The 15,882-nt window shown below is 33.3% G+C and overlaps 1 protein-coding gene across 4 annotated transcripts in view; it reads right to left on the reverse strand.

Moving 5' to 3' along the window:
* Window positions 1-15,882, reverse strand: part of LOC149792440 (uncharacterized) — a 132,500-nt gene that overhangs the window by 14,155 nt on the left and 102,463 nt on the right. For all 4 annotated transcript variants that reach the window (XM_089971015.1, XM_089971013.1, XM_089971014.1 and 1 more), the window contains 3 exons: window positions 12,631-12,717; window positions 11,391-11,462; window positions 8,642-8,741 (listed from right to left, as the gene is read on the reverse strand). In XM_089971015.1, the coding sequence (XP_089827141.1) occupies window positions 8,642-8,741; window positions 11,391-11,462; window positions 12,631-12,717 (259 nt within the window). The remainder of the gene's footprint in view (window positions 1-8,641; window positions 8,742-11,390; window positions 11,463-12,630; window positions 12,718-15,882) is intronic.

Consider the following 15,882-nt stretch of genomic DNA (forward strand, 5'->3'; position numbering starts at 1 on the left):
TATAGCATCAGATTTTATACTGACAGTTAGCAATTATAAATATAAAGCCTATTTTCTCCAAAATAATAATATGAATTGGTTTTCTACTACTGTACCTGTGCATTACAAACATAAATTTTTGACTTGATGGAGAAAGTAAGCCTTTGTTTAACCTATATATATATATATATATATATATATATATATATATATATATATATATATATATATATATATATATATATATATATATATATATATATATATATCCGGATCACTGGATAAAAACTGCTGTTACAAAGAAAGAGGGAACATGATAAAAATTATTTAAGAATACTTTGGACAACATTCAAGAAATAATAATAATAATAATTTATTTATAGGCTGCCCTATTTATTCAAGAACAATTTTCTCTTGAGGCCCTCTTAAGAAAGTATAACAGTGTGAATCCTACAAAAGATAAAAGTAAATAAAATTTATTTTAACATGTCTTTTGTATTATAGAAACTAAATTCTGTTATAATCTATTAGTAACACATACACAATACATGCATTATAAACATATAGGACAGATGATAAAAGTATTTAGTTAGTGCATGGGACAGATGATAAAAGTATTTAGTTACAATGCATGGGACAAATGATAAAAGTATTGTTACAATGCATGGGACAGATGATAAAAGTATTTAGTTACAATGCATGGGACAGATGATAAAAGTATTTAGTTACAATGCATGGGACAGATGATAAAAGTATTGTTACAATGCATGGGACAGATGATAAAAGTATTTAGTTACAATGCATGGGACAGATGATAAAAGTATTTAGTTACAATGCATGGGACAGATGATAAAAGTATTTAGTTAGTGCATGGGACAGATGATAAAAGTATTTAGTTACAATGCATGGGACAGATGATAAAAGTATTTAGTTACAGTGCATAGGACAAATGATAAAAGTATTTAGTTAGTGCATGGGACAGATGATAAAAGTATTGTTACACTGCATGGGGCAGATAAATGTATTAAAGTTACAGTGCATGGGACAGATGACACAAGTATTTAGTTACAGTGCATGGGACAGATGATAAAAGTATTTAGTTACAATGCATGGGACAGATGATAAAAGTATTGTTACAATGCATGGGACAGATGATAAAAGTATTTAGTTACAATGCATGGGACAGATGATAAAAGTATTTAGTTACAATGCATGGGACAGATGATAAAAGTATTTAGTTACAATGCATGGGACAGATGATAAAAGTATTGTTACAATGCATGGGACAGATGATAAAAGTATTTAGTTACAATGCATGGGACAGATGATAAAAGTATTTAGTTACAATGCATGGGACAGATGATAAAAGTATTTAGTTAGTGCATGGGACAGATGATAAAAGTATTTAGTTACAATGCATGGGACAGATGATAAAAGTATTTAGTTACAGTGCATAGGACAAATGATAAAAGTATTTAGTTAGTGCATGGGACAGATGATAAAAGTATTGTTACACTGCATGGGGCAGATAAATGTATTAAAGTTACAGTGCATGGGACAGATGACACAAGTATTTAGTTACAGTGCATGGGACAGATGATAAAAGTATTTAGTTACAATGCATGGGATAGATGATAAAAGTATTGTTACAATGCATGGGACAGATGATAAAAGTATTTAGTTACAATGCATGGGACAGATGATAAAAGTATTGTTACAATGCATGGGACAGATGATAAAAGTATTTAGTTACAATGCATGGGACAGATGATAAAAGTATTTAGTTAGTGCATGGGACAGATGATAAAAGTATTTAGTTACAATGCATGGGACAGATGATAAAAGTATTTAGTTACAGTGCATAGGACAAATGATAAAAGTATTTAGTTAGTGCATGGGACAGATGATAAAAGTATTGTTACACTGCATGGGGCAGATAAATGTATTAAAGTTACAGTGCATGGGACAGATGACACAAGTATTTAGTTACAGCGCATGGGACAGATGATAAAAGTATTGTTACACTGCATGGGGCAGATAAATGTTTAAAGTTACACTGCATGGGACAGATGATACAAATATAAGTTACAGTGCATGGGAAAAATGACACAAGTATTAGTTACAGTGCATGGGACAGATGATAAAAGTATTGTTACACTGCATGGGGCAGATAAATGTTTAAAGTTACACTGCATGGGACAGATAAAAGTATTTAGTTACATGGCATGGGACAGATGATAAAAGTATTTAGTTACACTGCATGGGGCAGATAAATGTTTAAAGTTACAGTGCATGGGACAGATTATAAAAGTATTTATAGATTACTGCATTTGTATGGGAAAATATGAATGAGCTTTTTGGTTGGAATACTGCACGACCTTGGGAGTGCAGTATATCCATCTGACAAAACGAGTTCATATTTTCCCATACAAATGCAGTAACCTTTTTATTATATGCTCATTTTCTTATTCTACCTAAGGCTTACTTATATAAACAAAATACACTACAAGAAACAACGTAAATGAATGAATGCCGTATTCCAAACTAAATACACAAGAACAGATTTATCATTACACAACAACATCATTATTAATGCGCACATAACTCCGCCCAGATAAATCTGAACTTAGTCGCGCACTCGACATAACTTTCAAAAGAAAATGGCATGTCTAGTTAAAATTGAAATTTGCAGTCATATTGTGAATGAATGCACATTGCAACAACTTTTCCATCTGATCTGGAATGAATATATTTTGGTATTTTGTTTCGATTCGATGAAAGTTTGTGATTTTGGACTGGATTGATCTGTGCAAATTATACATGAAATACATCAGATTGAAGCAGCATGGGAAAAGCATGTTTACATCTGCAAATGTGTTTCTGTTTCTGTCAATGAATGTTTGAAATCATAATGTGGGAAAAATATGAAGTCTTTCAATTGCAATTATCAAAAAGACACTACGGAATTTAATGCTTATTTCATTTTGAGTGCAGTAAGGAGGATGCAATTGCACTTATCATCGAAATTACAGCACAATTTCAAAATGTGTAATCCAGATTGAAAACCTATGACATGGCTCATGTAATTCGAATTTGCAGAATTAAGAAAATACATTTTGAGGAAATTGAGGATGTAAAACTGTAAGTATTTTTAATTTTGCCATTCTTATCACCAGCTAAAGAAGAGAGGATATGACTTGTCACTTGTATGTTATTTGTAAGGACCTTATCTTGCATCTGTTATATACTGTAACTAGCCTAAATCCGTAACATTGTATCAATGCGGAAAGTGCCAAAGCAGCTGGTATGTGGCAGTCCACGAAACATCTGTTTTAGCTCATTCAGAAACAAATTTAAAGAACCGCAATGTAAAGAGCCTCTTACGTGAGTGTACATGATTTGTGTACAAATCAAAAGTGCTGGCGTCTGTGTCCATTGTTTGTTTACAATAGAAAGTAGTTCCTTTATGCGCGTGAATGCTATGTGTATTGTTGCGCAGATTCAATATCGGGTAATACTGCATGATTCTGACAATGTAAAGTTAACGGGGGAAAAAATGAGCATATAATAATTAGTTATACTGCATGGGACAAATGATATAAGTATTGTTACACTGCATGGGACAGATGACACAAGTATTTAGTTACAGTGCATAGGACAGATGATAAAAGTATTTAGTTACAGTGCATGGGACAGATGAAAAAAGTATTTAGTTACAGTGCATGGGACAGATGACACAAGTATTTAGTTACAGTGCATAGGACAGATGATAAAAGTATTTAGTTACAGTGCATGGGACAGATGAAAAAAGTATTTAGTTACAGTGCATGGGACAGATGATAAAAGTATTTAGTTACAGTGCATGGGACAGATGAAAAAAGTATTTAGTTACAGTGCATGGGACAGATGACATAAGTATTTAGTTACACTGCATGGGATACATTATAAATGTAGTCAGTTACAGTGCAGGCAATGCATGGGACATATGATAAAAATATTCAACTATATTGTTAACAACATACAGAATATATGAAAATATTCAGTTACACTGCAGATATAAGATGGGATGTATGATAAAAATATTTAGTTTAATTATATGCTAATATTTAGCTACATTCACTTTACATTGTCAAAATTATACAGTATTTTCCCATGCTGCATGGTTTTATCTTGCATGATGTGTCTAAAAATAGTATCATGTATTAGGAACTATTTTGATTGTAAATAAACAATGTACACTCATGCAGCAGATGCTTCAACTTTCATTGTATTAGATTTTTTGTGGATGAACTAAACAAGCTGTTTCATCTATTTGAAAGTAGAGATGATAAAGTTAATGATGTGGATGAGTAGAGATGATAAAGTTAATGATGTAGATGAGTAGAGATGATAAAGTTAATGATGTGGATGAGTAGAGATGATAAAGTTAATGATGTGGATGAGTAGAGATGATAAAGTTAATGATGTGGATGAGTTCTACTTTGTAATTTTCACCATTTAACGTTTTTGTGATACAATAGTTTGGACTTAGGCCTATAGGAGGCCACCAATAGAAGCAATAAGGTCATGTACCTATTGGATTTAGGCCTATAGGAGGCCAGCAATAGAAGCAATACAGGTCATGTACCTGTTGGATTTAGGCCTACAGGAGGCCAGCAATAGAAACAATACAGGTCATGTACCTGTTGGATTTAGGCCTACAGGAGGCCAGCAATAGAAACAATACAGGTCATGTACCTGTTGCATTTAGGCCTACAGGAGGCCATCAATAGAAGCAATACAGGTCATGTACCTGTTGGATTTAGGCCTACAGGAGGCCAGCAATAGAAACAATACAGGTCATGTACCTATTGGATTTAGGCCTACAGGAGGCCAGCAATAGAAACAATACAGGTCATGTACCTATTGGATTTAGGCCTATAGGAGGCCAGCAATAGAAACAATACAGGTCATGTACCTATTGGATTTAGGCCTACAGGAGGCCAGCAATAGAAACAATACAGGTCATGTACCTAGTTGGGTTCCTTTTATTAAAGAGCATGCATGTGACAGGGCATAAACATCTGCTTTCTTTAGCTGGTAATAAGATGGCAATAAATAAACAGTCTGCTCCACTTAAATGCATATCGCTTAATTGCATAGATTGCTTAAGTGCAATGTGAAATTATGGTCCCATTTTACATTGTAAATATACATGAATTCAACAATTCTCTTTTGCCATCAACAAAGCATACAACAATGCTCTTTTTCCATCCACCAAGCATACAATAATGCTCTTTCTCCATCCACCTATCATACAACAATGCTCTTTTCCCATCTACTTAGCATCCAATAATGCTTTTTCCATCTACTCTAGCATACAATAATGCTCCTGTCCCATTTACCTTGCATAAAATAATGCTTTTTCCATCTACCTAGCATAAAATAATGATCTCTTCCCATCTACTCTAACATATAACAATGCTCTTTTCCCATTTACCTAGCATACAACAGTGCTCTATTCCCATTTACCTAGCATACAATAATGCCCTTTTCCCATCTACCTAGCTACAACAATGCTCTTTTCCAATCTACCTAACATATAATAATGCTCTTTTCCAATCTCCCTAGCATACAATAATGCTCTTGTCCCATTTACCTAACATACAATAATGCTTTTTCCATCTACCTAGCATAAAATAATGATCTCTTCCCATCTACTCTAACATATAACAATGCTCTTTTCCCATTTACCTAGCATACAACAGTGCTCTATTCCCATTTACCTAGCATACAATAATGCTCTTTTCCCATCTACCTAGCATACAATAATGCTCTTGTCCCATTTATCTAGCATACAATAATGCTCTTGTCCCATTTACCTAGCATACAACAATACTCTTTTCCCATCTACCTAGCATACAACAATACTCTTTTTCCATCTACCTAGCATACAACAATACTCTTTTTCCATCTACCTAGCATACAACAATACTCTTTTCCCATCTACCTAGCATACAACAATACTATTTTTCCATCTACCTAGCATACAACAATACTCTTTTCCCATCTACCTAGCATACAACAATACTCTTTTTCCATCTACCTACCATACAATAATGCTCTTTTTTCCATCTACCTACCATATAGCAATGCTCTTTTCCCATCTACCTACCATACAATAATGTTCTTTTTTCCATCTACCTACCATACAGCAATGCTCTTTTCCCATATACCTACCATACAATAATGCTCTTTTTTCCATCTACCTACCATACAGCAATGCTCTTTTCCCATATACCTACCATACAACAATACTCTTTTTCCATCTACCTACCATACAATAATGCTCTTTTCCCATATACCTACCATACAATAATGCTCTTTTTTCCATCTACCTACCATACAGCAATGCTCTTTTCCCATATACCTACCATACAACAATACTCTTTTTCCATCTACCTACCATACAATAATGCTCTTTTTTCCATCTACCTACCATACAATAATGCTCTTTTCCCATCTACCTACCATACAATAATGCTCTTTTTTCCATCTACCTACCATACAGCAATGCTCTTTTCCCATATACCTACCATACAATAATGCTCTTTTTTCCATCTACCTACCATACAGCAATGCTCTTTTACCATATACCTACCATACAACAATACTCTTTTTCCATCTACCTACCATACAATAATGCTCTTTTTTCCATCTACCTACCATACAATAATGCTCTTTTCCCATCTACCTACCATACAATAATGCTCTTTTTTCCATCTACCTACCATACAGCAATGCTCTTTTCCCATATACCTACCATACAATAATGCTCTTTTTTCCATCTACCTACCATACAGCAATGCTCTTTTACCATATACCTACCATACAGCAATGCTCTTTTCCCATATACCTACCATACAATAATGCTCTTTTTTCCATCTACCTACCATACAGCAATGCTCTTTTCCCATATACCTACCATACAATAATGCTCTTTTTTCCATCTACCTACCATACAGCAATGCTCTTTTCCCATATACCTACCATACAACAATACTCTTTTTCCATCTACCTACCATACAATAATGCTCTTTTCCCATCTACCTACCATACAATAATGCTCTTTTCCCATCTACCTACCATACAATAATGCTCTTTTTTCCATCTACCTACCATACAATAATGCTCTTTTCCCATCTACCTACCATACAGCAATGCTCTTTTCCCATATACCTACCATACAATAATGCTCTTTTCCCATCTACCTACCATACAATAATGCTCTTTTCCCATCTACCTACCATACAATAATGCTCTTTTCCCATATACCTACCATACAATAATGCTCTTATTCCATCTAAATACAAATATTTGGGCCATTAGAAAAATGAAGACCTCTATTCAACTTTCAAGATTCAATTGGTAGTAGCCAGTAGCAACAGGAACATTTCTCTGATAAAGTTTGTTGAGGTAGGTACTATTACTGGCATTTGGGCAAAATTTAAGATCGTGTCTTGGGCAAAAAGCAAAATAAATAAATTTAAATCCAAGCCTGTAGACAAAATTTAAAGAATTAGGTTTAGTCACATCTTTCAACAAAATGCAAACATAATTAGATTTAAAGTCACATCTGAGAAAACAGTTTTTTTGTGCTTTTTTAAACATGTCAGTCTCCACCAAAGACAAAAAGTTCTAAGTCTGAAAACCTGATAAAGCTTTTAAAATTCATTTAAAAAATATAAAAATCACAACAGGTCTCTACATGTGTATACAGTTATGAATATCAAACTTCCTTTCCACAGGGCACGTGGTTTCTTTGTAATTGTGCTAACATGGTTTCTGTGTGATTGTGCTTATGTCATTTCCATGTACTTGTGCTCATGTGGTTTCTATGTAATTGAGCTCATGTGGTTTCTACGGTAATTGTACTCATGTTGGTTTCTATGCAATTGTGCTAATGTGGTTTCTGTGTACTTGTGCTCATGAAGTTTCTGTGTAATTGAGCTCATGTGGTTTCTAGGGTAATTGTACTTATGTGGTTTCTATGTAATTGTGTTCATGTTGTTTCTGTGTACTTGTGCTTATGTCATTTCTGTGTACTTGTGCTCATGTGGTTTCTATGTAATTGAGCTCATGTGGTTTCTGGGGTAATTGTACTCATGTGGTTTCTTTGTAATTGTGCTCATGTAGTTTCTGTGTACTTGTGCTAGCAAGGTTTTCAACAAAACAAACAAGAACATCTGAGTAAGCAAAAAATTTACCAAAAGGCTGCCAAGACCTAACCCTAACCCTACCATTACAATTAAGTGTTAATCTAATCGGGCTATCTACAAATGTATAGAAACATGCCTTCTGAATTCCATCTACCCAGGTCTAACAGGTTTTGAAAAATCAAAGTTTTCACCCAAAATGTCCACGTTCAAAAAGTTATAAGAATGAAGAAAAGAAAAACTACTTTTAGACTAAAAATTCTAATTAGGTCACCATCATACACTTGCCAATATGCCCATAAAATTTCTTGGTCTGATCTGCTGCCCTTTTATGTAATTGTGCTACGGAACAGTATAGATGGAGAAATAAGACCCTAAAAAGGTGTCCGTATAGCAAGAAATTTAAAAGCATATAAGATGCATTAAAAAAGAAAGCATAATAAAAAGTGAGTCCCATTCACACTTACTTGCTAAGATGTGTGCACTGGTTCCAACCCCCCAGTGGAAGAAGTTGAATACAGGTCTCTTTTGATCATCAGGATGTGGTCTAAACAGGGCCATGATTGGCTGAAATAAAGAGATCATGGGATCAGTATATTCATGATTAGCTGACATAAGGGTCCATGTAATACACTGGCTGATATATATATTTCCATCAAAATATAAGAATAAAATATTATTAAATAATGCAAAATATTTCCCTTCATCTTACTGAATGTTTAGTCGTTTCAAAGTATCTGATGATGAGGGTAAAGTTTATATCAGATGAACAAATACATTTAAGCAATCTCCAGCAGCAATTTTTATAAACACTAATACAAAAATTAATTCAGAAAATGATCTTGACCCAAGAAATACTGACCCACTTTGACATGGCATAAAAGACATAAAACAATGAAAAAAGAACAAACAGTGGAAGTCAGTGTTTAATTAACTTTTGAGTCAATTACAATATAACTGAAGTCACAGTCTTTAATTAACCTTTGAGTCTATTACAGTATAACTGAGAGTGGAAGTCACAATCTTTAATTTACCTTTGAGTCTATTACAGTATAACTGAAGTCATGGTCTTTAATTAACCTTTGAGTCAATTACAGTATAACTGAAGTCATGGTCTTTAATTAACCTTTGAGTCTATTACAGTATAACTGGGAGTGGAAGTCACAGTCTTTAATTAAGCTTTTAGTCTATTACAGTACAACTGGGAGTGGAAGTCACAGTGTTTAATTAACCTTTGAGTCAATTACAGTATAACTGGGAATGTAAGTCACAATTTTTAATTAACCATGAGTCTATTACAGTATGACTGGGAGTGTAAGTCACAGTCTTTACTTAACCTTTGAGTCAATTACAGTATAACTGGGAGTGGAAGTCATAGTCTTTAATTAACCTTTGAGTCAATTACAGTATAACTGGGAGTGGAAGTCATAGTCTTCAATTAACCTTTGAGTCTGTTACAGTATAACTGGGAGTGGAAGTCATAGTCTTTAATTAACCTTTGAGTCAATTACAGTATAACTGGGAGTGGAAGTCATAGTCTTCAATTAACCTTTGAGTCTGTTACAGTATAACTGGGAGTGGAAGTCATAGTCTTTAATTAACCTTGGAGTCAATTACAGTATAAATGAAGTCACAGTCTTTATTGAACCTTTGAGTCTATTACAGTATGACTGGGAGTGGAAGTCAAAATCTTTAATTAACCTTTGAGTCTATTACAGTATAACTGGGAGTGGAAGTCACAATCTTTAATTCTATTACAGTGTAACTGAAGCCACAGTCTTTAATTAACCTGTGATTCATTTTCAGTATAACCGGGGGTGGAAGTCACGGTCTTCAATTAACCTTTGAGTCTGTTACAGTATAACTGGGAGTGGAAGTCATAGTCTTTAATTAACCTTTGAGTCAATTACAGTATGACTGGGAGTGGAAGTCATAGTCTTTAATTAACCTTTGAGTCAATTACAGTATAACTGGGAGTGGAAGTCATAGTCTTCAATTAACCTTTGAGTCTGTTACAGTATAACTGGGAGTGGAAGTCATAGTCTTTAATTAACCTTGGAGTCAATTACAGTATAAATGAAGTCACAGTCTTTATTGAACCTTTGAGTCTATTACAGTATGACTGGGAGTGGAAGTCAAAATCTTTAATTAACCTTTGAGTCTATTACAGTATAACTGGGAGTGGAAGTCACCATCTTTAATTCTATTACAGTATAACTGAAGCCACAGTCTTTAATTAACCTGTGATTCATTTTCGGTATAACCGGGGGTGGAAGTCACGGTCTTTAATTAACCTTTGAGTCAATTATAGTATTACTGGGAATGGAAGTCAGTGTTTAATTTACCTTTGAGTCAATTACAGTATAACTGAAGTCACGGTCTTTAATTAACATTTGATTCTTTTACAGTATGACTGGGAGTGGAAGTCACAGTCTTTAATTAACCTTTGAGTCAATTACAGTATGACTGGGGGTGGAAATCACAATCTTTAATTAAGCTTTGAGTCTATTACAGTATAACTGAGAGTAGAAGTCACAATCTTTAATTTACCTTTGAGTCTATTACAGTATAACTGAAGTCATGGTCTTTAATTAACCTTTGAGTCAATTACAGTATAACTGGGGGTGGAAGTCACAATCTTTAATTAACCTTTGTGTCATGCCAGTTTAATTACTGGATGGAAGTCACAGGCTTTAAACAACTTTTGAGTCAACACTAAGTTTCATAAATGTAAATGCAACCAATTCAGAAGAATGAAGCTAAATTTGAAAATTGAAGACTCATGCCTTTGTCAACATCAGTGATAATGCCCTTTGCCAACATGAATGATAAGGCCTTTGCTAATGCAAACAATAAGGTCTTTGCCAACAATAAGGATATTTTCACCAACACTAGTGATAACATCTTTGCCAACACAAATGATAATGCCTTTGCTGACACTGCCATTTTATAAATGTGTTTGGATGACAAAAATATTAATCTTATTTCTCTGTCCAACAACAAATAAAATTGTTTAATTTAGTGTCCAAAATTAACAACTAAACTAAATATTCAAGCCCAAGCAACCAAACCCACAAAAGTATGTACAAACAGACCATTTAACAAAACAACCTCACAATTTACAGTAAACAAAAAATCATAGCATTTTTTACAGCAAAAAATATTGATGTACAATTATTTACAGTAAAAATATATATTATACAAATTGTTACTTACATTCATTACTGTAAGACTCATCACAACAATTCCGATAATTGGATGTGATTTCTGAAATTCACTGCCTTCAATCTGAAAGCAAGGATAGATAATGCAAACATTCTAATAAATTAAGGAACTTACAAGTTTATAACATTAAAAATAGCTGATGAGAGAAATTGTATTTATGTTATCAGTAATTCTGTCATCATTAATGTTTGATAAAGTATATACCATTATTTGAATGCAAATTTGGTGTTTTGCTCAGTGTCTACCCATGGTAGTATATAATTTCAGAATTGGCTTGTAAATGTCATTGGTCATTATTTTTGATTTGTTATTAATCTACCGCTATATGTAAAATATTCTCCAAACATTCCCTTAATACATATTTTTTCAATCTGCATTAAGGTGTTACGTGTGTGTGTCTCTGTCTGTCTGTGCATGCTTTGCACATGCATTGATATTGTAAGTTGGCAGTGATGCACATTCAAAATTCAGGTCATTTAGTGCATTTTATTTGGCCAATACAAACTCCCATGCGACTAACAGTACCACTCACTACTGTCATAACAGATTTTTATTGATAGTATGTATTTAAAATTATATACTTTAATTTGCATTCAAAATCTCTTCAATTTGCATAATTCAGTGGCACTACTGTACACTGTACATAATACATGTCAAAATATCACCCATGCATGTGTAGTTTGATCACATCCTATTTCTTGTCCACTTCATGTTTTATATGTCATAATTTAATATATGTTCATTCATTTCAACTTATTATTGGCATATAAATGAAAAGTTTTAATGTGACAAAGATAATATATAGCATGACCTTTTCAATACATTAATATATGGCATGGCCTTTTTGGTACGTTAATATATGGCATGACCTTTTTGGTACATTAATATATGGCATGACCTTTTTGGTACATTAATATATGGCATGACTTTTCTGGTACATTTTCTTCTGCGATACAAAAATAGTGAAATTGTCAACATCCCCTTTGACTCTCGTAATAATTACAAAGGGTTATCATTTGTATGTATCATTTATATGTATCATTGTATGTATCACCCAAATCTGTGACGTCATTTTCTTTAAAAATGATTTTTCATCAGTTCATTAAAAAAATTCCATAACAATAACAGCAGTAAATTTGATGATACATACAAAACCTGTGCAGCAAAATGTTATAACTGACAAGAAACAGGAATGTGACTTGTAAATAAGTCAGCCATGGATAATACATACCACACTATAACCATTCACGTGAACAAATATCAAGACAAAGGATGCTGCCGTGCAGAGGAGGACAAATACCATGCAGAACCGATGAATCTGAAACAAAAGGGGAGATAAAGTGAAAGGACCTAATATCATGTAATAATTAAAAGACAAAGGGAATGATGAATTTTGAATGTTATTACATTTTTTATTAAACCATGCACTGTAATAATGATTCAGGTGAGGTCCTCCTCTCCACTTTCATCATTATCATCTCATCCCATCTTCTTCGTGAAATATGAGCATAATTATTTTTATTTTTTATTTAAAACTACACGGGAACCCTATGAGGGACCAGAGAAATCTGTTCATGGAAACAATATTTCATTATATGTTTTTAAAACTACATAGGAACCCTTGAGGTACCAGAGAAATCTGTTCATGGAAACAATATTTCATTATATATTTACACTGAGACAAAGGTAAGTACTTCAATAAAAAAATAAGGGTAAAATAAAATCTCTTAAAATAAGGGGCCCAGAAGGGTCTGATATCACTCACCTGGCTTGTATAATGGTCAACCATTTCACCTATGTAGCATTGTAAGAATACAAGCAATGTAAACTAAAGATCAGACTTAACATGTTGATTTGACTTTTTTATAATGTCTGATAAAATTTCATTCCAAAGATAAATACCTAATAAATATGCACAGTGTCTTGGTCATAATCAAACTAGTTCATGATTTTGATTACAGAATTTTATTTCTAATCTTATCTACGACAGTGGAACAACATGCGACTGAACTTTGGTCACCACTGTGGTAAAAAGTCTGGCCAATCAGATACAAGGTTACTTCATTAATATGCATAAATCTTGCTCCTAATCAAATTCATTCAACATCTTGATAATGTAGGTCTGCTTAACAAGCATCATCAAAATCTAGATCAGAAATAATGTTGCTAGTGTTGACAAATTATGAGAAACAAATACAATATCTCATTCATAATCACCCAGCTATGGATGGTGTTCTTAATAAAAGCCTATTTACCAAGTTTGATCAAATTCCTAACAAAGCCTATTTAGCAAGTTTGATCAAATTCCTAACAAAGCCTATTTACCAAGTTTGATCAAATTCCTAACAAAGCCTATTTACCAAGTTTGATCAAATTCCTAACAAAGCCTATTTGCCAAGTTTGATTAAATTCCTAACAGTTTTAAGAGTGGCAAAAAATCTCATCAATTACATGCAAAATTACCTCAACAAATATACATACAGATTTTGAAGCTGGTTGCCAAACTGACCAAATTTGATGTCATCTTGGCATCATTATTATTTTCAATCAACCAAAACCCAACGTTGGTATCAATTTCCATGCAGGGATAGTAGAGATAACATGATCTTTGAGATGATTCTGTGGTGACCCTACTGGTAATCAGTTTTCATTCAAGACCTACCAGAAACAGTAAAAAGACTTCTAGTGAATCCCCCTTCAATAGGAGTAACAATAACATGGTTTTTAAGCTGGCAGCCATAGTGGCAATATTGGACAACAGGTTGCCACCATTTTTATTTAGGACCAACAAGACTTCATGAGAAGTCTTTTAGTGAAAACTCAGCATGATACGATCATCCATTCTGGAGAGGAAGCAATAAAATGGTTTTTAAGATCATGGCAGGTACTTGATGCTTGAGTGCTAACATTTTCATTTAGCACCAGCCAGACATTATAATATGTCATTTGGTTAAAATATATGGTCAATATGACTTTCTATTACTAATAAGATTTTCAAGATGGCAGCCATATTGAACATTAGATCAGCACCATTTTCATTTAAGACAGCCTATACATCACAACAAATCTTTTCATGACAATCTTGCTTTGACTGACCATCCATTCAGGAGGAGTTGCAATAACAACATTTTAAGGATGGCCACTGTGGTAGCCATATTGAATTTCTAAGTGGCACCATTTTCATTTACGATCAACTAGACAGCATAATAAGTCTTCTGGTGAAAACCCTATGTTATCTTTTAGTGAAAACCCTATGTAATATTTTAGTGAAAACCCTGTGTTATCATTTAGTGAAAACCTGATATTATCTTTTAATGAAAACCCTGTCTTATCTTTTAGTGAAAACCCTAAGTTATCTTTTAGTGAAAACCCTATATTATCTTTTAGTGAAAACCCTGTGTTATCATCTAGTGAAAACACTATTTTATCTTTTAGTGAAAACACTATGTTATCTTTTAGTGTTGATATGACCTTTTATTCAGAAAGCATAGTGATAATATTTTCAATATCACCCCTTTTTGGCCATACTGTGTGTGTGTCTATCTGTGTGTGTGTGTGTAGCAGTATTTTATGGTACCTTAGCACAGTAGTAGCTATAGATAGACCCTTCCAGATAAATATAAATATAAAGTGTGAGATAAAATAAAAAATGTAAAGATGATGAAATTCTGTAGAATGATGTAAAGTAAAAGATCCTTAAAGCAGATAATAAAAGTTTAGTGTTTTAACAACTTTTCCCAAAATCTTAGATTTTCTTGGTTAAAATATTATCAGATTTATCATCATGTCAAAGTACTGTCAAACCTGACTACCAGATCATGTCAAATTACTGTCAAAATGGACTACTAGATGATGTCAAATAACTGTCAAAATGGACTACTAGATCATGTCAAATTACTGTTAGACCTGACTACTAGATCATGTCAAAATAATGTTAAATCTGACTACCAGATCATGTCAAAATAATGTTAAACCTGACTACTAGATCATTTCAAAATAATGTCAAACCTGACTACTAGATCATGTCAAAATAATGTCAAACCTGACTACTAGATCATGTCAAAATACTGTCAAACCTGACTACTAGATCATGTCAAAGTACTGTCAAAGCTGACTACTAGATCACGTCAAATTACTGTCAAAATGGACTACTAGATGATGTCAAATAACTGTCAAAATGGACTACTAGATCATGTCAAATTACTGTTAAACCTGACTACTAGATCATGTCAAAATAATGTTAAACCTGACTACCAGATCATGTCAAAATAATGTTAAACATGACTACTAGATCATTTCAAAATAATGTCAAACCTGACTACTAGATCATGTCAAAATAATGTCAAACCTGACTACTAGATCATGTCAAAATACTGTCAAACCTGACTACTAGATCATGTCAAAATACTGTCAAACCTGACTAGTCTTTGTGACCCGTAACTTCACCTGCATTTTCAGACAAGGTTTGGGTGACACCTGATCA

Source organism: Sinohyriopsis cumingii, chromosome 9, assembly GCF_028554795.1.
Source record: "Sinohyriopsis cumingii isolate HCF-2022 chromosome 9, ASM2855479v2, whole genome shotgun sequence".
NCBI classification, from domain to species: Eukaryota; Metazoa; Mollusca; class Bivalvia; order Unionida; family Unionidae; genus Sinohyriopsis; species Sinohyriopsis cumingii.